The 15,875-nt window shown below is 32.0% G+C and overlaps 2 protein-coding genes across 4 annotated transcripts in view; one reads left to right on the forward strand and one right to left on the reverse strand.

Moving 5' to 3' along the window:
• LOC145246024 (fumarate hydratase, mitochondrial-like) overlaps positions 1–5,497 on the forward strand; it is a 56,344-nt gene extending 50,847 nt beyond the window's left edge. For both annotated transcript variants that reach the window (XM_080107847.1, XM_080107848.1), the window contains exons 7-9: positions 627–707; positions 2,398–2,601; positions 4,666–5,497. In XM_080107847.1, the coding sequence (XP_079963973.1) occupies positions 627–707; positions 2,398–2,601; positions 4,666–5,090 (710 nt within the window). In that variant the 3' untranslated portion in view covers positions 5,091–5,497. The remainder of the gene's footprint in view (positions 1–626; positions 708–2,397; positions 2,602–4,665) is intronic.
• Positions 5,498–6,949: 1,452 nt separating this feature from the next.
• The window catches only part of LOC145246025 (protein-lysine N-trimethyltransferase SMYD5-like), a 60,917-nt gene continuing 51,991 nt past the window's right edge, over positions 6,950–15,875 (reverse strand). For both annotated transcript variants that reach the window (XM_080107849.1, XM_080107850.1), the window contains exons 11-12: positions 11,931–12,001; positions 6,950–7,125 (exon numbers count right to left, since the gene is read on the reverse strand). In XM_080107849.1, coding sequence (XP_079963975.1) covers positions 7,005–7,125; positions 11,931–12,001 — 192 coding nt within the window. In that variant the 3' untranslated portion in view covers positions 6,950–7,004. The remainder of the gene's footprint in view (positions 7,126–11,930; positions 12,002–15,875) is intronic.

Below are 15,875 nucleotides of genomic sequence, written 5' to 3' on the forward strand. Positions count from 1 at the left end.
TTTTTTAGTTACTAGTATCAGTCTATTTTCTTCATATATTATATTTTCAGTGCATTAAAATAAAATATTCAGCCTTCAAGATTAAACTTAAATTGAATGTTTTAATCGTTAGCACCCATGATATCTTCAAAGCAAAATGGATGACCCTATAATACAATTGAATTTCTTTTAAAGACTTTTTGGTGCTAACAAAAGACTCCCAGGCAACGCCGGATAGGAACAACTAGCATTTTGTAAATGTTTTTTTTTTTTTCATTTTCATTAAAAATGATGACACTATTTTGAAAAAAAACGCCTTTAAGTTTCAAGCTTAAAACTGAATTGCATATGAAAGAGAATACAAAAGAATTTTCCCAGAGTTATTTCAGAAGGTACGTTTTATGAACACCTCTTTGTTATTTCAGAAGGTACGTTTTATGAACACCTCTTTGTTATTTCAGAAGGTACGTTTTATGAACACCTCTTTGTTATTTCAGAAGGTACGTTTTATGAACACCTCTTTGTCTTATCATTAATTTTCATGCATTGGAGGGGGGGTGCAATGACAGATAAAGCATAAAAAATTGTCATCAGTATTTCAAATGTCTGGTATGAAACAATCTAAATATGTGATGCCATTTTTCTAGGTGGAACAGCAGTTGGTACTGGACTCAATACAAGAATTGGATTTGCTGAGAAAGTGGCTGAAAATGTGAGTGAGATTACAGGTTAGTTCAAGAATCTCCATATTGACTTTATACAAAGTTCTACTAAACTAAAAATCTAATCTACTGTCAACCAAGCTCTAGCCTCTGTCCCATCACTACAATGTTACATCCCTGTACTTGTTTTATAAGTACTTCCATGGAATGTGCTAAATGAAAATTACTATCAACTTATGTCTGAGTTTCCAGACTTTTTTGTACAGGCATTTAAAATTATTGTAGACTTTTGAAAATTCAGTATCTTATTGCTATACATCTTATGAGATGACTGACCAATTTTATGATTTCAGGTTCAAATGAACACCTACAACAGAAATTAGAATACACTCTACTAAAGCCTGATTGTCACGGCTGGTGAATTACAAAAATGCAACCAGGACATGAAGACACGTTAGAAAAATGATATGAAATAAAATTCTGTTTTAAACTTGGAAAAAAATGCCACATAAACGTATGGAATGCTTTAGACTGCTTTTGGACTATATTGCATGAATTGAGCATCAGTTTTTGAGTGACATAAGAGATTCAAGGAAGGCAGAGAATCTGTGAGGGATGGTGGGAGGAGTAAGGCAGTAAGAACACCAGAGTTGATTGGCCAAATAATGAATTTCATGGATAATTAGCATCGTGTGTCTATAGTTTGATGTCAGTGTGGGAAATGTACACACAATTATTCATGAAGATGCAGAAGATTTGTGCAAAGTTTGTCCCAAGGGTGTTCAGAGATCGCAGACTATTTGACCAAGATGTGTATCAAGACAGTTCCTCACCCTCCCTAGAGTCCAACACCTTGCTCCCTGTGACTTTTGGTTATTCCATAAGCTCAAGGAAAATCTTAGAGGCTGTTGTTATGAGACAATTGAGAAGATAAGAGGCCGTGATTGACATGCTCACACTAGAGGATTTCCAAGGGGCTCTCCAGAAATTGTTGGAACGGTATAAGTGCATCGCAGTCAGATATAACCTCGAAGGGGACTAGAGTTTCATGTATATACTATCAATAGAAGTGCTCATATGAAAAAAGTCTGGAAACTTATTGAATGCACCTCATATGATAGCATGCACATATGTACATACCAACATGCAAAATGAATGCATGCACATATACACTTTGTATATTGGTTTATTGTAACACTGGTGGACCAATTCTTTTGTCTTCATCAGATTATATGGATCACGTAAAATTGTTGACACGTTGTAGGTAGTCAGCTCAATCAGACATGATATCTCCTTCTCTAATAAACAACTGGCATTCTCAGTTAAAATTATGAAATAACAAATTCGATTGAAGCTAAAATAAATGTTTGTTTTTGCATGTTAGTATTCTGATTATTTTTTTATTTTTATAATTTTCACCTTATAAAGTAAAATGTGGTTCTTACTATTTATAGCTGTTTAGTGTGAATGTTGATATACAAATATTCTTGTAAAAAAAAGTCATACAAAACTAAAACAATCATTTGATTCTTCATTAAATGCATAGTAATACATTTTGCTAAAAAAAAAAATTGTTTGATCTTAGTATAGAGATTTGTTTTAATTTTCATCCCACAATACATCAACCACATTTATTTTATTTGACATTTTAATTTTCACCAAATTTGAAAGATGACAATTTTTTAAAATTAATTTTTGCTTTTTCCAAATTGTGAATTTTTGTTTTTAACAAATTGTGAAATAAATTTTTTTTCAGGCTTGCCATTCACTCCAGTTGCGAATAAGTTTGAAGCCCTCGCAGCACATGATGCTCTTGTCGAAGTTCATGGTGCCTTGAATGTTATTGCTTGTAGCCTAATGAAAATTGCCAATGATCTTCGCTTCCTTGGTTCTGGTCCTCGTTGTGGTCTTGGAGAACTTTTCTTACCTGAGAATGAACCTGGTAGCAGTATTATGCCTGGTGAGAAGAATGAGTTTTTTTTTTTTTTGGGGGGGGGGTACAAATTTTTCTTTTAGGGGAAATAAAATGTACCTTCAAAAAATAGATTTTTTTTATATTTTTTAAGGACCTGGTGAATCCATTAGAAACCTTCTTGGCTAGTTTATGCTCAGAGTATCTGAAGCAGCCATTGTATAAGGAAAGCAAAACAATTCATGCAAAAAGGTGTTTGAATGCCTGATTTTCTGTAAAATCAAGTCTATTATCTTAGGCTTTCCTTTTTTGACATAACTTGCAACTGGTAGTGATTTCCCTGAAGGTGAAATTATAGAAACTCTATAACATTAATTATTTATACAAAAGTCCTAAGAGAACTGCTTTATAAAAGCTAAGTACCTTTCAATAAAGTCAAACACTTAGCCAAGCCAGGATTAGTTGTATAACATGCAGAATAACACATGTCTAATCTACAGTCCGCACAAAATTCCAAGGATCATGAAGCAAAGGTCATGTTGCTCAACATCTTCAAAGAGACTTCAGATGGCTATACTGAGTTGCTGTCATCTGTTAAGTGTTGATGGGAGAAAGTGGATGTAAGAAGGCCATGTATGTGGCAGCAGGACTGTGATCTGTATCACACCTCAGGGGGAAACCTGAAAGTGGTTGAGAACTTTCATAACTTCACCTGTCTCAACATTTGCTCCTCCTACTTCCCCAACACATCTGATTGCAATGCTATGCACTATAATGTGTGATGTGCAGCTGAGAAAGACCCCCAACCATACCAACTGCCACAACAAAGAAGAACTGAAAATCCAAGATCAAACTAGTATTTCTCTAAAAACACTATTCAGGAGGTTGTGATAGAGGCTCAGGGCAACCTCGTTAACTGAAAGATATTTGATAAAAGAAATTTTAAGGGATTCAGTTTTAATTATTTTGAGAATATATCAATTATTGGCAAAGATATAACTTTTTTTTTCTTTCCAGAAAGTATTAAATTTATCCCAAACACATTGTAGAATATTAACTTTCAAGTTCAAACGATTACAATGTTTTTATACAGTAAAACTTCAAATTTAAAACTGAATTCAAACAAGACCTGTCCATATTTACCTCTTCTCATAGAAATAAAAACAAAAAAAGAATTTTTATTATTGAAAGATTGTTTTGCTAAATCTGTTACGTTTTACAAATCAAATAACTTGTATTGAGAATACGTCCTTTACAATCACCCCAACAGTGACTTGTTGCTGTCAAACTGAGGTTGGGGTTCTGTTCAATCACAGGAAGTTCACCCTCCTAAACTCTACCTTCCTTTTGAGAAGGAGTTAGTTTATTGCTAATCGCTTGAGGTGTCCCTACCAGAAAATGCCACCAGGTCTGCTCAGACATTTTCTATAGGACAGTGTACACTAATCCTAATGCGCTAGTTTTTTAAAACTGCATTTGACCTTGTCTAAAACCTCCTGAAGGAAATGTTTGTTTATAAACTCTTCTTAGGGTTTTGGTGAGAGATCGCCCCTCCCCTCACCTTCTGAAATTACATTACTAAAGATACTAGAAGTACATTTCACTCTGATCAAAGGGACGAAAATATTATTGCGGGCGTCTGCATTTGCACTTGAGATCCACAAAAAAGAAATATGTTTTACTTTATTTTATTCGACTTATAACTTTAAAATTCTAGAAACTAAGAAAAGGAGTTTTAGAGCAAGAGAACATAGGTTTATAATCATTTCTAGGAAATGCCAGGTATGTCCTAAGGGGAGTAAAAAATATAAATTTACCAAAATTTATTTTAATTAATATCACTTTACTTATACCTCCTTACTCCACCAAATTAATGATGAGCAAATCCTTGGATGCCATCCGAAAGACTGAATATTATTCGATGTCAAAAGTAACAAAAAAAGGGCTGATACATTATGCTTATGAACACAATTTCTTATGAAGCAAATAAATCTTCCAACAAATATTCCTTTCATAATAGATTTACAAACAAGTTTCCTGAAAATTAGTTGATTATTAAACCAACAAAAAATAAAAACTTATGATTTTATTCTTTTTTAAATTTTCTTTCAGGTAAAGTGAATCCAACGCAGTGTGAAGCAATCACGATGGTGGCTGCTCAAGTGATGGGCAATCAAGTGGCTGTCAGTATTGGAGGAAGTAATGGACATTTTGAACTTAATGTTTTCAAACCTCTCATCATCAAAAATGTTTTACAGTCTACACGATTGATAGGAGATTCTTGTGTTTCCTTTGCCAATAACTGTGTTGTTGGCATCAAGCCTAACCGGAAACGTCTCCAAGGAATCGTGAACGAGTCTTTGATGTTGGTTACAGCGCTTAATCCTTACATTGGCTATGATAATGCTGCTAAAATTGCAAAACTGGCACATAAGGAAGGCACAACATTAAAAGAGGCAGCCCTCAAACTTGAATTATTAACTGAGCAACAATTTGATGAAATTGTAAAGCCAGAAAAAATGTTAGGACCAAAATAAAGAGACAGTTTCAATCTATGACTTTCGTAGGCTCAAAGGATTCATCTCAAATTTTGATGGAGAGAACAAAAGACGAGTTAACATAAAACACAAAAGACTTTTGGATCATTCAGATTACTATTCTCATATTAACAACATATCAGCTGATTTTCAGATTTATTTTTTAAAAACTTGGAAATTTGTACATAATTTCAAATTAAACTCTTTAATTCATGAGGATAGATTGTTCACATTCCATCAGCCAGGACTGGGTAGAAGTATTTTTGTTATTCTTAGTTATGATCACCTTGAACTTGCAATTTCTTGGAGACTCATTTAAAACTGATTGTTAAGCCATGCTCCTAACCATTGGGCCATATAACAATTTATTTCTAGGGATTAAATAAAAGCTCTATTTTCAAATTTCATACTGGTTCTTGAGTTTGTTATAAATATTCTCATGAAATCGTTCAGAGGTTAGATCGTTGAAATGTGAATGAGAGTAATATCAAGATGAGAATTGTAATAAAAATACAAATTCTCAATTTTCACAAAAAAATTTTCCAAACTTATAAAAAAATTTGAAATGCGAGATTAAAAGAATGATAACGTGCAAAGTTGTATCTTTAAATAAACAGATATTTATTTATTTAAAGTTTCAAATTTTCAGCTTATAAAAAAGCCTTCATCAGGATTATTTTATTTTTTTTGTTTTTTTTTCTTCTCTTGCGTGCCATGATGTTGTTCTGGCACTTCGCATGTTATCGTTATTCTAATCTCACATTTCAAATTTCCTTTGTCCGCGTGCTTCTTAAAGTTGATCTTACTAAAACTAATGCTATAAATACGATATTTTTCTTTCTATTCATTTAACTCCACTTTTTCCTTGTTCGGTGGTCAGATGTTTTCTGATATTATGCAAGTTCATTCTCCAGTTCAACAGGTCAGCAATTTCCAAATTCTACTCTATGCTATCGAATGACTTGCTTCCAAGTTTTCTTTAGTAGGCTGATCTTCGTAGGATTCAAGACATTTGTGTTTCTGCAACAGTTCATCCAGAACGATGCACATTTTCTATCATAACAGCATGCAAGTATGGTGCTTTCAGCAAATCTTGATGTGTTCGGCATGGTCAGACTTTACATTCTTAAACTCACTTTTCAGATAATGGTAAAAAGCAACATTTTGCATATGCTTACAAAATAATGAGGCGTCTTTTAACACAAATTAAGTTTATTTGTTTTGTTTTTTTTAAACTTTTGATTAATTTAGCTTGATTTGCTTAAAATATGCTATTTATAAAAACCACTCTAAAAAATTCCATATTTTATTGTTTTTAAACTACCTTCTACCTGAGTGATGTGTTAAATTCTGGTAGTTGTGAATACATTATCATTACTCACCGTGGTATTTTGCTTAGGAAAGGTTCAGAAAGCTACTATCAACCCTTAAATCTAGGCATATTTCCTTTAGGTCAGTGAGATATGGACTTCAAACACTTGTGATTTGCAATGGCTTTAGCATAACGATCATGCTATGATCAGATGTGCAGCTTCAAACTAGGAAGAATCCCTTCAGCCACACCATCCAAATCTTGGTATTGAGAAGAAGAGACCAAACATATATGAAAATGTGACCTAATTACATAGTTTACTGCATTTCTTTTATCACATCTCTAGTCGAGTTAGAATAAGCACTTATAATTATTATTATTGATTGGACCAAACGATATTATAATCATTTCATATAACTTTCATAATCCTATTAAAAATATAAATGGTATGATTAAAAATAAAATGAAACAAAAAAGCAATAGTAAGTATATAAAACAGACTGAAATAAACTCTAAAAAATATTCTTTAGAAAAGAAAAAAAAAAACTTTATATTAAAGATTCAGGATTATTTTTAATACATGTTGACTAATAATTTGAATGTTATGACTCTTCTGCTTCCATGTCTTCTTCCTCATCTTCTTCTTCCTCACTTGAAGTGACATCTGGATCTGTTGCTTGTGTTAGGCATTTGAAACAATTGCAATGGAACAAGTAGTTATCTCTAAAAAAACAAAAAGAGATACAAAATGTCATATATTCAAAGGTAATAAATTTTAAAGCAAAGAAATATATATATGGTACAGACGATATTTATTCGCTAGATTATTGCCTAGAAAAAATAACTAGTTCCATTCATCAAATGTGGTTCAGTTTAGATATAATTTTTTCTTTAATCTTTTTGATATAATGAAACAACAACTATGAAGATGTGGTTCAGCTTGTCTTCCTGACTTTTTCTGTCGCAATCGATGAACCAGCTTTGGCTTTGATCATTTCAGAACTGGCCACAAGCCTTTGTTAATCTCGCAACATGCCTTTGATGATCCTACTCTTTAGCTTGTCCTTCTGTGGCACAATAAGGGCACTTTTGGGAGAGCTTAAGTTGCTCACATTTAAAAGCTTTCTACTCATAATTAGCTTATAATTGAAAAACGTGTTGTGGAAAAAACAGCAACCCTTCGCTTGATTCAGGCTGACAGTTTGTTGACAAAAAGTAAAGGCAGCTGGGTTGAAAAAGATAAAATCAATGTTGAATGACATTGGTTTAAATTCAGAACAATCTGTTCAAATTTAATAACAATACATGTCTCTTTATCTCTCTCTCTCTCTCGTTTTTTGTCACCACAAGAGATGTGTTGAGCAGAAGGAATTTGAACATTGGTGGTCGCAATAATGTTTGAAAGTATGACTTGTCACATGCCAACTCAACTTCTGAGAAAAAGCTTCTTAAACGTTAAAATAAAAATTTTATCAAAACATGAGTTGTTTGTTCATGATTACAATGCCTACAAGCATCCAATTCCAATACAACAGTTCAAACCTCTAGAGAGAATTCTATGGAAAAAAGTTCCAGCCCATAATGATGCTGAGAATTTGACACGTACAAGACATTGATTTAAAAGGAATGTGCTATCAACCAGGGATCAACTGTGTTGCCTTACACTGGACTTAACAACCCTTCAAGTAGCATTACAAGTTGATTTTTTCTTTTTAGATAATTGTTATTTTATCTACTTGCATGAAAAGAGCTATGTAAAAGATGCTTAAAACCGTTTGAATTATGCAAATACCATCAGTAGTTTAAAAGTTATGAGAATTTTAATGCCAAATTTTCTGTGGACATTTTTCTGTAGAAAAAGTGGGCTAAATTACGGACCTCAACATTTCAAGAAATTCGGTAATTTCGCCATCATTTATTTTTTTTTCAAGCTATTCTCATGAAATTTGGCACTCTTATGTAAAATTGTGTGCTCTTTCTGATTATGCAGTCAAATCTAATGTATCTCTTTACCATAAGCCATGAATTATAAATTCAGATGTACAAATTTCAATTTTTTTAAAACTGCCGCATGGTATCATACAGTGGGTGTCTATTTATGAACAAAGCTAAGTATTATAGTAGTATTTAAATATAGCTTTATTGAGAATAGGCATTTTCCTGCCTCCTCACCAAAGGAGAGCTTAATCTTGGGTGTAACCATTGAATGCCTATAGAGCATTCATTACTACTTCCCTCAAAGAAAAAAAATTGAGTAGATATGAATTAATCTCAGAAATATATCAAAGAAAAATTTTCATATAGATTTTGGATTTCTGTAAAAGATGGAAATTCCCATAGTCAACCAGAATTTATGCATTTTGGGACCAGTCCAATTGTTAATTTTGTTAATCCTCTCTATCTGGCACAAAATGTACCCCTATTTTCTGCGATGCAACCATAAATCGTACTCCACATGAATCCTGGAATGTAGCTTCCACAATACCAGGATACCAAGAATCCTGATAAACAACAACTATATATTCACCAGTTGATGGTATTTTTTGTCATTTCTATTCTGTTGTTTTACTGAAAATTCAATTATGTAAACAAAGAAATAAAACGGTAATTTTTTTTACCTTGTTTCTACCTTAACATTTAAAATTACTTCTATAGGTGTTAAGGTATGCTGAAAACGAATATCACATTTAAATTTCTGCAAATAAATAAGGATATTAAGCAATGTCATTTCTTATGTTATCACTGGTGGCCATCTTGATACGCGCAAGCGCAACCCTGAGAAACTATGCACAAACGCGCATACCAAGATGGCCACCAGCAACAACGTAAGAAATGACATTGCTTAATATCTGGAAAGCTACTTATTTGTGGAAAATTTAAATGCGATATTCGTTTTCAGTATACTCGAAAACCTTAAAAGGTAGTCATTTTAAAGAAAAATGTTAAGGTGGAAACAAGGTAAAAATTTACAAAATGCATCACAATGAAATTCTTTATCGAACCGCCTAATTATTTGTATTATTATTATTATTATTATTATTATTTAGATATCCTCAGTTAAAAAAAAACGAGTTTGTTTTACAGATTCGAAAAAAATAGTCTTGCCAATGAATTAAAAATAAATTCAAGTTTCACAATATCTTTTTTTATTTAATTGTTAAGTAAAAGTACAGAATAGTTAACAAAAAACACCCTTCCTTCCCCATGTTAAGAATGGGTTTCTAAACAATAACATTATTTCAGCATGGTAGCGTAAGTGCACAAGTACCTCTTATTTGTTATGCTTTTTTGTTTTTTTGACCACTAAAAAACACAATTCTACCTTAAGTACAAATAAGTAGTTAAACGCATGTACTTAGTACATTTTGTTGTCTTTTAACGCTTTTAGGGCACGTGTACTGAAAGCGTTAAAAACAACAAAATAGTATTGTTTGGAAATCAAATTTGAAAAACTTGAAAATAATTTTTTTAAATTGACGAACTCAGAATAAAAAATGACTAGTCTAGTAAGACGAAAGCAGAAACGGTTTTCTATTTTTAAGAGAATGCTTTAGTCAGCTCAGCGCATGACGCGCTTAGCGACCGTTTTTCCGTAAGCGAATTTGATTTCTATAAAAGATAACATTTGAAATAAAATTTCGCGCAATTAATAATTATCAAATATTTACATATTATACATGAAAATAATTCTGAAACTATTATTTATATGAAAATGGATGATATATGCAGATTTATCTCTTCAATTTTGAAATATTCTTCGTCAACTTTGCTCGTTCATAACTTTGCTTCCTATCGTTGTAAAAATAAAAATCAAACACCAGTAGAGATGGACTTCTTTGTTTATATAGCCTGTAAAATTTCAGCCATATCCAACCAAATTTAACCCCGCGCATGTGTCTCCAAACGTAACGTATAAAATGAAAACATTGAAAAAAGTGTTTCCCTTTTTGTCGTCATTTTTTTACCAATTTTTCATTTTTAACTTGGAGCATAAAAATATTGAACGCATAAAAGAAAAATAAATTAACATCATTGGAATGCTTATTTTATTCTCTTTCCATCAATGTAATTCTTTTAAAAATTGACCAACAAATAAAAAAGATATGACTTGTTGAAGCACATTGGGTATGTAATATTGCCAATGTCCATGAAAATACAGCATACGCTTGTAATGCTACTTCAAGAAACGTTCTCATAGCACAAACAAACCAAGTCACATTCCCAACAAACAATCGGGTTACACAACAGTATCCATCGATGTCTCTACTATATATCTTATACAACTATCAACTGTATATCTTATACAACTATCAACTACATATCTTATACAACTATCAGCTACATATCTTATACAACTATCAACTACATATCTTATACAACTATCAACTACATATCTTATACAACTATCAACTACATATCTTATACAACTATCAACTACATATCTTATACAACTATCAACTGTATGCACATACAGATCGATGTTCAGGCTAAAGCTCTAAAGGAAGAAATGGGGTGACATAATATTACCCTCATTGCTGACGACACCTAAAAAATATAGCTGTCATTGGAAACTCTGCCTGGCTCTAGGAACGTCTTCAGATGCAGTAGTTCTGAAAGTTAATCTTCTGGTGTTGGTAGAAGTTTTTTCGCTGAGAAAAACTACAGCCTATATATATATATATATATATATATATATATAGCTCAGTCGAGTTTTTCAACCTGTTGATCAGCTTCTTTGCATGTTTCAGTTACTTTTCTTGCATTACCTTTGACACAAATTCTCGTTTCTTCATTTTGTATGAAACATAGCAGATGTCTTTATGTACTAACTCTAATTCTTTATGTGTAACTGCACACATTGATGTGCCTGGGTTTAATATCAATAATTTATTGAATATCAGCAACAAACTCCAGTGTTCTGACAATGTTAGATCGATGGTTATACATTTTTCTCTCTGATGTCACCTCGTAGTCAAATTTTGAATATTGGACGTTCTTTCCAAAATCTTCTTGCTGATTACCGAGGAAGTTTGAAATCTTATCTGTTCTTCTAGCACAAATTTCCAGAAGAATTCTGCCTCTTCCACAACTTGTTCATAATTCTGCAAAAATGAAGTCATTGTTTTCATGAAGACAAGATTAACTGACCACAGAAGTAAAAGAAAATATACATCAAATTAACAACTGAAAATTGCAAACAAATATGGTCTGCAACTGACATAATTTAAACTTCAAATGAAAACTAAAGAGTTTGCTTGTATACAGGCTACAAGTTTACTTGAAAAAGCTCACAATGAATTTTATTTTTTCTTGAAAATATTCGAAATATTTATCATTTACTATGTTGACTGTTGTTAATTATTTCTGATTAGAATTTTAGATTTAATTTAGTTATACTTTGATAAAATCAAACACACTTCATTGATTATGTGAGTTTGCAAGTTCAATCGTAGCCATAATAAACTCATTTTCAGTAAATTAAACATACAGTAATAGAAATAACATTAAAAAGAAAAAAATAAATTCACCTTAAATGTTTCTGCCTACTATGTCGGCTTCTTTCTAACATGCAACCATCTAAATAACTGATACAGATTTCCTGTGGAAGTAATAAGAAAATTGTAATCAATGAGGGACACAAATATAATCTTATAACATAAAAATCTACTTACAATTAAAACTTGGAGAATGTTGTTTATTATCTTGCTTGGAAATGTGTACATTTTAACTGCAGAGGAAAAATTTGGTTGGAAATAAAAGATATTGAAATATGCATCAGTCTGGTATTGAGTTTATGCAGTAAAACTGAAAAATATTGTTTGCAGTTTTTTGATGAACAACTCTAATTTTGACCTTATTCACTTCAGTATCTTTTGATAGTTCATAATGTTTGGACCAGAAAAAACAACTTGTCTGAGCTCCAGAAAAGTCGGGGTTTTTTTTATTGAAATGCTATTATAGCATCTATAAAAAATACTGACCCAACAGATCATAGATAGTTTAGTAAAGCTACTAACATTAGAAAGAGGATTAAAAAATGATAACAATGTATTTGGGTAAAGTAGAGAAATTAGAAAGTTTCAATGTAGTCAACAAGATTACAGGATAGTCAACAAGAGCTGAAATATTGCATTTTTAAAATTCAGTAAAATGTTGCGATGGATATAGCTGCAATACATTTCCTGCATAATGTCACTGATTCTCCCAAATTTTCTTTTCTTCAGACGAATTGCTGATTAAATAAGTTACAGCATTTTTATTTCTACTTAGCAACCTGTTTATTCCTTTTTTTCTTTTTGCTTAAAGACATATGACTGTTAGAAAGCAGTGTCACTTATAGTAAAACAAAAAATAAAATAAAGAATATGCCTAAAAAATAATGTCTGATGTAGAGACATGAGTGATTCTTTAAAAAGACTGTTACAATAAAAAGAAAAAGATGACCTCGTCAGAATCAATGGGCATGTATACCATTTAGAAATGTATATTTATTTGTTAGTGCAACAGTAGGAGAAATGCATGTGTAAATGTCAGTTTTTCTTTGTATGGATTATCTCCAAACAGAAGCTATGAAATAAATCTGTTAAAGAAAAATAAAAAGCAAAAAAATTATTTAAGAAACAAAAACAAAATTCGCAACCATTTTTTTTTTTTTACTCGTATTCACTGAAAACAAGGCACAATACCACTTGCACATAAGGAGCTAAAATTTGGGTCCATATCTACACGGACACTATGTACAAAGTTGACCAGCGAGATATCTGTTCACATTACATTTCAACTTTTGCATATCAGTACAGTTAGAGAAGCAAAAAATCGGGAGCGAACTCGACAGTCTTCAGCAGTTCAAGGGAAGAAACTATTAGAATAGAAGACTTTCCAGCATCTGGAAATCTCTACGGTGCAGGGATGGAATTTTATTGCCTGTCAGGTTTGTCTGGGGTATTTATGTTGTGTGGGCACAAGTACTACAAATTCATCAGAGCACATTCCATTAAAATAGTTTAAAAATAGCCACAGTGATGCAACATTGTGGTGATGAGACAGGGTTGATAGTGCAGGAACAGGTTAGGGTTAGAGGATATTTTCTGGACTGTCTATAAGCAAGAGATCCCCAGATGTGGCAACAACAATTCATGCATAAGCGAATGGTGGCTCTGTAGAGATATAGAATACTCTCAGGTTTTTAAGCATGGTAGGTTGAGCCCACCTTCTTTGCAGCAACCTTGGCAATATCTTCAATGCATTTGTTCCAATTCATGTTGCCTGTGAATGTTAGGCTGAGGAGTTTGAATGAAGAGGTTTTATTAATCATGTTAGTCAGTGGTTAAGAAGTCTTCCTGTAATTGTTAAAGGAAAGGAAAGAAGATTAATCTTGGCAGCAGTGAACATTACCATCCATTTATGTCCCCATTTCACTACAAATTGAAGGTTATTTTCTAAGGTTTTAGCCATTGCCTTAGACATGTGTTCATTCATTTTCTCCTTGTATCTGTTATAGAGTGTGGTGTCATCAGCAAATATACCCATCTTAGAAACAATTTTATCAGGGAAGTCATTTATGAATATGAGGTCCAAAGATGCACACCCGCATTTATATCGTTGGTGTGGCATATGACCATCAAGGACAATCTGGATTTTTGTCTTGTCTAAGAAGGATCAGATTATAAGTATTTGCCCAATAATACTACATGATTTAATTTTCATGAGAAAACCTTCATGTCAAACCCTGTCAAAGGCCTAGATATATCAAGGACTACTGCTTTAGTCTTCCTGCTTTGTCCAGTGCATGGTATATACATTCAGAGATTATACAGTTAGAATATTTACAGTACAATGAGCTTGCCTAAATCCATACTGTTGGTCAAAAAGAAGTTTAGTATCTATGAGGTGGTGGACTAGTGCTGGATTGAAGATGCAAAGATGCTGTATTTAGATTTAAAATTTAGTGTAGGGCAACAATAATAGTGATTTAGCAAAAAGTCACCCTGTTAAGAACAGTTCCAACAACACTGGAATCTGTGGAAATGGATATTAGCATATCCTTCTCTGTAAATGACTATGCTGGTAAAAGTAGCTTAGCTGGAAAATGTAAGAAATTTTGAAAGGGAACAAAATGATTTTTTTTTAATAAGCATCACCACTTACCAAGGCCAAGAGGCCACTCGAGGATAAGGGTTAAAGAGTGTACAGTAGAAATTGGACAATACAGTAATCGTTAGTAAATGGAAATTCGGTAAATTTGTTAACTTATATGGAACGGCTAATCAAGGACTTGTTTACGTTAAACTTGAAGACAACCATATTGTAGTCAGCTGAAGTTAGAACGGAAATGCATATTTTCTTGAAATACATATAAAAAAATTGTTCTAAGTGACTGATGAAACGCATTAGTTTTAGTTTAAAAACTAACAGTCAATGAAATTGAGGAAAAGTTTATTTTATTCTAAAGATTAGAAGCATTATGTATGCCTTTCTCTGTCTCTATGAATATGTCAGCTTGCTGCCATCTTTTATCTTATCCTTCTGTAACCAACATGTCATATTATCATAGTCATACCTCAATTTATAAGGTGGATACTTTTTATCTCTCCTGAAACATCTGAACCCACATCATCTGACAAAAAAAAAGTCTTTCAAAATCTATATTTCTACATCCTAAGAAAAATCAACTTCACAAATAACCAGCTTTGTTTGATGGTATTCATTCTTGCAACTTATTTTATTTTTTGTTACTTGAAAACTAATTTCCCAATGTTATTAGGGATAGAAGTGAATGCATGTGATATAATCTTTTCATTTGGGCTCAGCTTTACAATTCCATAAGTATGAGATACCTTCAATAAGTTTTCAGACATTTTTGTACAAGCATTTAAAACTGTTGTAGACTCTTGAAAATTTAGTATGTTATTATGGTATTGCAATACGTCTTATGAGATGACTGATCAAGTTTTATTAGCAATACACATGAAAAAATTGAAATGGGTTAAAATATTTCAATATAGCAAAAGAGCTTGATGATTTAAGAAAGAATCTTTTTTAATTTTTTAAATACGATTAAAATTACCTTATGACTATTTTTGTGCCTCACATGTTTGAATATTTTTTCCTCTTTAAGACCATACATGTTTTGTCACATTTTTTACACTACTTTTTCAGCAAAAATGCTGTATCTTTGTTAAAACATAAGATTAAGCAAATGAATTTGCCGTATAAGTGTATTTCTGTGCTAGGAATTAGAATATGCTCCAGAAATTAATGGTTTCTAAATAATCTGCAGTAAATGCACATAAATATGCTGTAATTCCTTAAAAATGCCATGTATTCATTAAAAGAAAAAAAGTTAAAGAACTCAAAGTTGAATTGTAATGCATTTTATGTACAAATAACTGAAATCGAAATCTAGAACTGATTAAAAAATATATATATTGCAATATTTCTTTGGTATTATTGTAGATTAATATCTTCCGTTA

The sequence above is a fragment of the Euprymna scolopes genome, chromosome 23 (assembly GCF_053919585.1).
Source record: "Euprymna scolopes isolate OS-2025 chromosome 23, ASM5391958v1, whole genome shotgun sequence".
Classification (NCBI taxonomy): domain Eukaryota; kingdom Metazoa; phylum Mollusca; class Cephalopoda; order Sepiida; family Sepiolidae; genus Euprymna; species Euprymna scolopes.